The sequence below is a fragment of the Phalaenopsis equestris genome, unplaced genomic scaffold (genome assembly GCF_001263595.1).
Source record: "Phalaenopsis equestris unplaced genomic scaffold, ASM126359v1 Scaffold000533, whole genome shotgun sequence".
NCBI lineage: Eukaryota > Viridiplantae > Streptophyta > Magnoliopsida > Asparagales > Orchidaceae > Phalaenopsis > Phalaenopsis equestris.
The window spans coordinates 493967-503744 of record NW_018164973.1 but is presented as its reverse complement, the minus strand read 5'-3'; the positions used below and the strand labels follow the sequence as shown (position 1 = coordinate 503744).

The following is a 9778-nucleotide window of genomic DNA, read 5'->3' as shown; positions in this document are numbered from 1 at the left end:
CCAAATTTGAAATGCAAAACAGCCCAAACCGGATTCCATCCCTGGTTCTGCTCTTTATCTAGTCTAGATCTCCTCCTTCACTCGTCACAGTCACGCGCTAGTTCGTGCCCCAGCCATTATCATCCCCGAGCCAGCACTAGCCATGGCTCTGCGCTCCTTCTCAACTCTTACTGCTGCTGGCCCCGCCGCCCGTCCTCTTCAACCGAAGAACACGGCATCCTTAGCTCTCATTTCCACCAGAACAGGTCTCACCCTGAAACCTCTGCTGCATTCGATTATTTGCTCTTCCCCTTTTCGCTCGCTCCAAGCCCACCATAGTGGTGGGCTCGAGAGCGAATAATCTCGTTATTCTCGAGAGGTTTCGTTTACCCGCAACTTGCTCTTACTACTGTGCAGTTGGGGTTTGTTTCCAACCTTCAATACAATATTTTGCTGGAGCGCATTGTCAATGGACGAAACCGTTTTACTGCTTGACCCCGAAAAGTGTAACGAGAGGGGCAGATTTTGTGGGGAATTTATGGAATTAGCCAAATTGATATATAGAAAGGTTGAAACGCTGGTGGTGAATTAATGGTCATTCGCCTCGCCCAAATGCTGATTGCAGAACTATTGAGCACTAGGGGACACGAAAGGGTCAGGATAAGGAGATGACTAGGAGAAACTTCATGTTCCTGGCTTTTATGGATTTAATAATTTAGGTGTTAATGCCTGGGATGCTTTTACTTGAGTGATAACGTGGTTAATCAGGAGAAGATTGGAAAATTCGTGAATGGATAAGCATATTGCTATTTTAATAGTAAGAACTGTGAAAAGTTGAAGGGGCAGATGTGCATGTGAGGCTTAAGGCAAATTGGGAATGATATTGTAAAATGGACTTTGCAATGAAGTTTTGCAAAATACTATCATTTTATTTAAAGACTTGGGTTTGGTATCATTGCTTTATTCATGTTCGTGCTGTTGGTCAACTTTTTAGCTGCGTGGAAGATTGTGCAAGTACTCATGGCAAAAACAAATCATAGCCGTTTCTTTATCTATGAACATTTTTTGGGTGGCTTAGTGCGATGATTAGATTGTCAGGGATGAGTCATGGAAATGAACTGTCTGTATCGAAGTGGTATGGCTGCATGCAGTAAAACCTTTTTAATGTTTTCCATCTACGGGAACTTAGCATGAAACATGCCATTTTTAATGGAAACATTAAGTTGAGTGTGAACTTTAAAATTCGCCCCCCGACTCTTTTGAAAGTTTATTTTCGAGCTATATTTTTAGAAGTCATCTTAGATTTTAGGTAAGATGTTTCCAAAAAAAATTGCTCTCAGTTTGCGTAGACTTTACAATATGATTTTAGGCTTTCCACAAGCACGAATATTTTATGATTAGTTACTTACTCCAGTGACAAGAAATTTTTTTTATTAAAGATAGTTATTATATGTTAAATCCATAACTCATAACAACCATAATTTGGATTAATGACTATGAAAATTTTCATTTTTAGCTTATATTGGGTAGTGAAACCCATTCAGGCTTCTATGATTCTGCTTGAATTATTGTGTAACTTGATGACTTAATCAAAGGAGGTGATCAATCCGGTCTGATCAAATTATTCATATTAGCAGCAATGAATTACATTGTTCAACAAGACCTTTTAACTCAAGGTGGATATTTATTTAAGTGGATAATTTTAAGTCGAACTTAAATAACAATGCGTTTTTTGTTTTATCACGTGCACCCATGATTCTCCACTCAAGGTGTTTGAATAATTGGGGAACTTATTGGCTATGGCGATGATCGTAATTTAATGGTTTATTTTGTGGTGAACTACCCTGCTAGAGAGTCCCAATAAAAAAAATGTATTTTTTGGGGTGCCATTTGTAAAAAAATCATTTGATTAGAGGACACATGCAAGTATTTTCTGACATTAATTTTTTAAGAGTGATCATAAAGATATGCTTGATTTGACATTTGAGGTCATCTTAAATTTATCACCCCTGACAAATTATTATGGAGGGTGAATAAATCATTGCTCTTCTATTTATGTAGTATATTTCATTTTAATAGTTTTTTAATCTTATAATTTTCTTAAATTTATATATTCATTCGAATTTTAGGTTGAAATGCTTTGCATTTAAGACTTGAGACACTTTGATGATAGTATCCTCTTGGGTTGAGGTTTTCTATTAATACGATCATATCAAAGTGTTTAATATTTGCATCACTTGCATTTGTAATTTGGAATTGTGGTTTTAAAAATAGACCTATTTGGTTTTGATATTTGATAAATATATTCATCATAGGGGTATTTTGAATAATTCTATTTTGTCACTATAAACTTTTTTGACTTTGCTTAATTGTAGAGTAACTGCATTTGTGATTTGCATATGACTTGAATTTGGTTGGAAATTCATCGCTTTACAAACTTTGTCAACTCTCTCTTTATTTGTAGAGGATCGGGATTGTAAGTTGAACTTATTATCATAATTTATGAGTGTGCAGTATTGAGGGTTTTCATCTGAAAATATATATGTTTTTCTTTAAAACACCTTGAAAGATATGTAAACAAAAGACAAAATAGTTTCGTGGATTTTACAGTCAAGTATTCTATTCCTAGTTTAAAGATTGAGTTGCTTAGACTATGGAGGGAAGAGAATTTAAAATTATTTTTAACCACAATTATTTCAAATTTAATGCATGAATATTTGCATGGGGAATAAGTTTTCTTAATTCCAGTTATTAAGAAGTGGAGGATCGAACTTTAGAAATGAAACTTATGACATTGCCATGTTAATTTAGGTGGCCAGCTCAGGAACTCATGTAACATTTTGTTTGTTGATCAATCAATGTTTGAACATCAAAGAGAATTATGTGAATTCCAAAGTGATTTTTCGCTTATCATAAAGATTGCACGATTCTTGAAGTGAAGGGAAACTTGAATTTGTTTGGCCTTTAGTTTTCGTAGTATTCTAATTTTAAGTTTGGATATTGAACACATTTACTAGAGCACATGTAAAGAAATCTTGAGTTCTTACTTTTGAAAGAAATTTTATGATTTTTTTAAAATGATTGCATTTTTTTGAGATATGATGTTTTGAATTTTGATATACTTGAGCAATCCATCTTTTTTTGCATCGTCGTTGTTTTGATTTGAATAATAACACACTTAAGTAGATTCATGTAGTTTTTTTAAACTTTATGAACCAATCCGGAAGCTTAGCATGCTTTTCAAAGTAGTTGCTTGCTTCTCAAGTCCATAATTTAAAGTTCAAACCTTCTTAAAAAGCACAAATGACACTTTGAAATTGCTACAATTTTGAATTTTGTTTGTGGTGCGTCACACTTATTTGAGCATGCAATAAGTTTATTTTTTAATAAATGATGCACATTTAAAGGAAGTGCATGTTTATCTGTGTGCTTGCAAGGGTAATGTTTGTCATCTTTTTTAAGAATAAGTTTGCTTTTCAATGCACGTACTTGATTTTTGAGGCATCAAACTTGAGCTAAAAGTTCATTTGTGATTCTCATAGGAGTCTTAAAATTTTAAATATTTAAACTGCACGAATATTTTGTCACTAAAATGCACGTAAAATTTCTTTTTTGAGTCTCATAGTCAGCATTCCGTTTGATTGCATATATTTAGTGCGAATCCGGTTGTGATTTTTGAAAGTTAAAATATTCTTTGTCTTTTATAAGAAGCATGTTTTGTTCTCACATGATTTGTATTTTAGTTGAGTGGACCCCACTGGATACTATTTTTTTGCTATAAATGGGTTACCCCTTAGTCCATTTCTACAATTTTGTCAAAGTTGCGAATGTAATTCTGATACTCTGAGTCCACTGATTTTGAGAAAAATTATACATCCCATTTTAGGCTTCCAATCTTAAGTCCTCTAGATCCTAAGCTTCTCTCGGGTTGAGCATTCATATTCTATTTGAAACCGATATAATCAGAGTCCACAACTTTAAAAGTTCAGACAAAGAAAGCAGCAAGACTGCAATTTTATGAAAGCTAAATTTTTTGAAATTATTAAGGCTATGCCTGTCATTATTTAATGTTTTTAGCATGCTAGATTTGCAAAATGGATAAATTATATTGCATCCTCTTTCCTTCTGCATTCAAACATTATTTTCAGATTATTGTGTTGAAAGAGAGAACCAAACTGGGCGACTTTGTGCTTCTTCAAATGGTTTGTCTTGGAGGTCAAGTGCTAATTATGTACATATGCTGGACGGCACCACTCGATTCTTGAGCAAGTCAATGGCAACTAACTATATTGCTGTAAACAGGCAAACATCATTTTCATTTATTTATTTTTTCATCTCTATTTGAACCTGGAAACCATATTTTATTTATTTAAAATATGTACCGCTGTCTTAGGGGATCAACCTTTAGGTGTGCAACTATAGAAGAAATTGAAGCGGAGAAATTCTTGATTGAGAAAGAGGCCGTAAGTATTTTTGGTTATTTGTTCTATCTATAAAGTTGTGCTTGCATTATCAATTTCTAAATTAGGAGGCTACAATTTTTAAGAGGGAGAGGATGGAGAAAACAATTGAAACGGTAAGATCAAACTTCAATGCAGTAAGGACTGGAAGAGCAAATCCTGCCATGCTTGATGGAATTGAGGTACAAAACCAAGCAACAGTTCCTTAAAATTCCATTGTTCTTAGTAGCATGTGGCTGATGAGCTATGAACATATTTCCTTGTGGAAAATGTTATCCAGTTATATTTAAAAAATAAGAATAAATCAAAAGACGAGTTTTAAATAACTACTGTTATGAGACAATCAGAGATTATTCAGGTCTCGTTGAAGGTATCTGTTGGTCCAAACATATTATTTTTAACTAACAAAGTTCCTTGCAAGTATGATTATCTGTACCATCGAAAGAGCCATTTTGCATAACCACTCAACTACAGAAATACAGGAAGGTCTATATATACAGACATACAACGTAAGTATAGAATAATCCGGAGCCTTTTACAGCAGGAGCTTGTTATGAGAGCAGAGCAGACGGTTGGAGAAAGTGTGAGCAGTGCTTTGGGGACCATAGGTTGTTACTAGGGCTATCAAAAAAGCTCGTTGTTGGTGAACAATTCGTGTTCAGCTTGTTAAGTAGCTTGTGTGATTTTAATTGTTGGATTTGATATTGATTGGAGGGGTTGTTATTTTAGGACCTAGCCTAAATTTAGTTTGGGTTGGAGCTTATGTCCACTAGATGGTCCAAACTTTTGATTTAATGGGTTTATTAGCTTTATGCCTGTCCTAAATGATTGCCATGGGACCTAGTCCATTAGGAGACTCAAACACAGGATTTACAACCATTAACTATAGGAAAGCCTAGTGATTGGTCTTATTGTCTTACCCTATAGGCAAATTTGCCCAAGTTGAATTTATTTTTGAGGGGGCATTGTTGATTTTATGTTGATTCTATTAATTATAATATATTAAACTTCATATGATGAGCTTGTTGGTATGGGGCTACCCGAAATTTTATTTGGAGTGAGACTTATCGGCATTGAAAGGCCTGCATTCTAATTTAATGGGTTTGTTAAGTCTGGAGTTAGCTTGAGTTTAGTTTGCATAGGATTCTTATCCATTTTGAGTTTTGAGAATTAAACTTAATTTGATGGACTTTTTTGACTTTGTGATGGCATGCGGTAATTAAATTAATGCTGAACATTGATGGGGTTGTCGGGACAGAATTTTTATATGTTAGAGATATTTAATGGATTGATATGTATGACTGTAGGTTTAATAAGGAAAATTTGACGTATGTTTGTTGCTCTTAATTCTGAATTTAGAATGTTTACGAAGGTCAATCACATGCTTTGGACAAGATTTCATGTATAGTGGGTCTTGAAACCTTGCTTTGTTGGAAGGCAGCACTTCAAGGCAGCTTGATTGATGGAGACTCACTAGGATCCTTAGATAAACTTGGAGTCAATATAATCTTTCCCGAGTTCTCCTCTCGATTTATTTTTGGCGCATTTACAGACATATAATCCAATTCTCATGTATTTACAAATCTTATTGTAAACTTTACTTTTTTACATAATATCACCCAAATCTTCCATGTCACATAAAATACTACTATTTTAACATTTAAAAAGTGAAATACTCCTTTTCATACGTATTTAAGGTGTTATGTATGTAAAAATTAAAGCTTTGATGTTGGATATGTAAATACATAATAATTGAGTTTTATGTATGTAAATCTTCCTTTAATTTTGTTTACTTTAGCTTGCCATCTCTCTTCTAATCATCATACAGCATTATGGTTTTTAGTAATATTATGCACATCTACCATCATATGCATTCCATTGTATACTCCTTGTCTTACATCATTATGTTTCTCTCCCTTAGAGCTGTGCTGTCAGGAATCCTAACTTGAAGGTATAAATGCCCAAGAGTTTTTTTTCTTCTAAGTTTATTGATTACTGTCAGGGAAAGCCTGCTTTTAAGTTCTTAAGATAACTTCCTTCTACTTTTCTAATTATTATTCTTAGTTGAGTTATTGTTATATAATGATTTTGCAAAATTTTCTTGTTTAGTTAAAAATATTTCAATATTTTGTTTTGCCAATGCTCTTTTAGTTTAAGTCTCTATCCATAAAATGCAGCCTTTTTAAAAGATTAAGACAAACAATATCTATAAATTCTTTTTGATAACATATTGTATCTCCATCATATTATTTTGTGGTGAGAATTACGCTGACGGTAACCAACAATGAAAAATTATAAAGGAACAAACTTAATCTTCTTTCAAATGTTAAGCTGAAAGATGGATAAAATGGGTATATCTTTCTAGTTTATTATGAAATGAGGTCCATTTTTTTTCCAGGTTGAGTACTATGGAACTCCTGTAACTTTGAAGAGCATTGCACAGATTAGTACACCAGATGCAAGTTCTCTCCTCGTGCAGCCCTTTGACAAGTCAAGGTATAATTTACTTGTTTTTTTCTTAACTTTCATTACTTGAATTTTTTTTACCCACTTTTGTTGACAAGTAATCCAGTTTGAAAGTTATAGAGAAGGCAATAGTTGGCTCAGATCTTGGTTTGACACCAAATAATGATGGAGAAGCCATACGGTTGGTCATCCCTCAGCTGACTTCTGAGAGAAGAAAGGTTCTTTTAGCATTACTTATTTTTGGATATAAAGAAGAAATTATATTAACTTTCTTTTCTTTAAGTTCATAAGTTTCTATATAGTCGACATGGTTGTCAGGATCAAGAAACATAACCAAATACAGTGGCTGATTTTGGTTTATGTATCCCATTTTTTCTATTTAAAAGATAAGGAGCTTTCAACAGTTATGAGAGGTGCCATATTCATTTTTTTAGGGAAGTCTCGGTGAAGAATTTTTTGAAGCTGATTATGATATCAGTTTGCTGGTTAAATCACATAGAGTCTAACAAAAATCTACATTATGAATCATAATCACATGATTCCTATTTTGAACGTTTATAATCACCAACCAAAATAATTTTGCCTTCCTCTAAAACGGAAGGAATCTTATATATGATGCAAACAGACAAAATACTATCAATATTTGGCTCAAGAGGCAAAGTTATGTGCACCTCGTGATGATATTGCATTCACATGAATGGCTGCCACCGTCGTCTTTCATACCTATCAAACCGCTATGAATTCACGTGAATAAAATTTCTTACAATTAACACCAAGGCACTTTAATTCATTGTGTGTCATAGGTTGTACGAGTGCTCTAAGCCACACAGATGTCAATTGCTAAGAGTAATCGATGAATGTCTCGAGTGACCGCACGCTCCCATAAACTACCACATTTTCTAGCTAGAAATTTTATTTTATTTTAATGAGACAAGCACTTTATGGTTGTGTTTCATTGCTTACTTAGTTGTTTTGAAAGATGTGCACGTCACATCAAGTATTGAAAGTATATTTGTCTGTATGTGCTTTGACAGACATCTTAAATGATTGAACCAACATATGCGAACATTGTGTGAATTGACGCAAAGTGAATTTAATTGTTCTGCTTTGAGAAGCACGCCATTACTTCAAATAATTCAAGGTTTAAACTGATGTCCATAACATGTTTTCAAGTTGACCGCACGGCCAATCCTCCATATAACTTGAGGATTGTAGTCAGCCAGACTTATGCTAAATAAATGTGTTTTAACTCATATTCTCAGTCTAATACAACTAACTCGTCATTAAGGACCGAAAAATAGATGCTCTCCAAGGAACCTAGTAAATTTTTCCTATTAATAATTTAAGTACGGCTTTTAAGGCCTTCTACGAAAAAGTCACTTCAAATGGAAACTCTTTGTATCTGGGTGGCTTGTATTGCCTATAGGATAGTGTCATAAAACCCTTCTATTTAGTTTCAATTTCTTGTTTCCCTTGGAGTAAAATTCAATTTGGATAAATTATCGTAACACCCATCAAAAGAGGGCTTTCTGGTAGAACAAATTTATTTGTGAACAATAAATTGTGTAATTTGTGAAAATATTTTTTATCTCTCCTTCTTATGCGGCCTTGAAAGACTTTTACAAAAATAAAATAAAATAAAATAAAAACTCTCAACATTACATTCAAAAACGCAATTGTAATTCCCAATGATAGACTTGATCCTTTATGCGCACATTAGGTTTAACGAGGTCTATAATGTGATGAATTTTGAAATGAAATTATACCATATATAAATTGTAGAATCATTCCGTTGTAGGTAAATCAACAAAATTGATAAGGTTTAAAATAACAAAATGAAGTTACTTAAATAATATGATAATGACCGTGCCGATAAAAAACTTCAATTGCAGTTAATTTTATTTTTCTAAATTATTTCAAACCCTACACAAAATTTCAATAAATATGATGAAACTCAAGATACTCAAGCGAGTTTTATCATTGAGAGTGAGGAGGCAAAATTTGATTTTTCTTCATATTAATTTGTTATCAATGATAACTTTAAGATTAATGTCAGCTCAGAAATAGCCTGTCATATCAACAAACTTATATGTTCATTCGACAATGGTCTTATGCCAGTAAAGATGTGGCTCTTACCTTCCATCAACATAATTTTGTAATAAAAGGACACTTCACAAAGTAATAGTTACGGTTGAAACCATTTGATTGAATAGTTAGCTGCAAAATAACACCAATATATCACAGTAATGGCTGAGGCATGCATGTTCTCTAATGGCTCCGACTCTTTGAGTTGTGAATTGTAAGATGCATTTGATAGGGCACAAAATTTTTATTAGCTAAGATTAGCTTAAATTTGTTGATAACCCAATAGGGAAAGCAATATCTTTACTCAAAAGCAAATAAATGTTACAATCACATACATTTGAAACTAGGAGATAACAAAGACACAACACGACCTAACTAGGGCTGATGGCGAAAACTAACGTGTTGCAGCTTAAGGGGAAATATAAACTAGTGTAGGGCAGAGTGACTGGAAGGGTGGTAGCAAGCGGGAGGTGGTTGGAAGGGTGGTAGGAAACAGGAGGTGACTGGAAGGGGAATGTGGCATCCCCCACCAACCATACCTCCCCCCCCTTTTCCTCTTGGATGGTTAAAGGTAAACATTGATGCTGCTCTCCTCTCTTCTGGAGCGACTAACGTGGGATGTATCATTCATGATAAGCACGATAGGGTTGTCAAAACGGCTCGTTGTTCACAAACAACTCGTGTTAGGCTTGTTCGCTAAGTTAACGAGCCGAACACGAATAAAAAATTGTTCGTTTGTGTTCGACTCGTTTTGGCTCGAAATGCTACTCATCAATTATAATTATATA

At 33.9% G+C, this 9778-nt stretch overlaps 1 protein-coding gene across 2 annotated transcripts in view; it reads left to right on the top strand.

The window, feature by feature from the left end:
- Positions 1–9778, top strand: part of LOC110028835 (ribosome-recycling factor, chloroplastic) — a 48076-nt gene continuing 38298 nt past the window's right edge. The window contains exons 1-6 of one of the 2 annotated variants that reach the window (XM_020730846.1): positions 1–245; positions 4128–4281; positions 4373–4442; positions 4526–4621; positions 6838–6935; positions 7012–7123. In XM_020730846.1, the coding sequence (XP_020586505.1) occupies positions 143–245; positions 4128–4281; positions 4373–4442; positions 4526–4621; positions 6838–6935; positions 7012–7123 (633 nt within the window). In that variant the 5' untranslated portion in view covers positions 1–142. Of the gene's footprint in view, positions 246–4127; positions 4282–4372; positions 4443–4507; positions 4622–6837; positions 6936–7011; positions 7124–9778 lie in introns of both variants that reach the window. The other variant, XM_020730845.1, reaches the window with a different exon arrangement.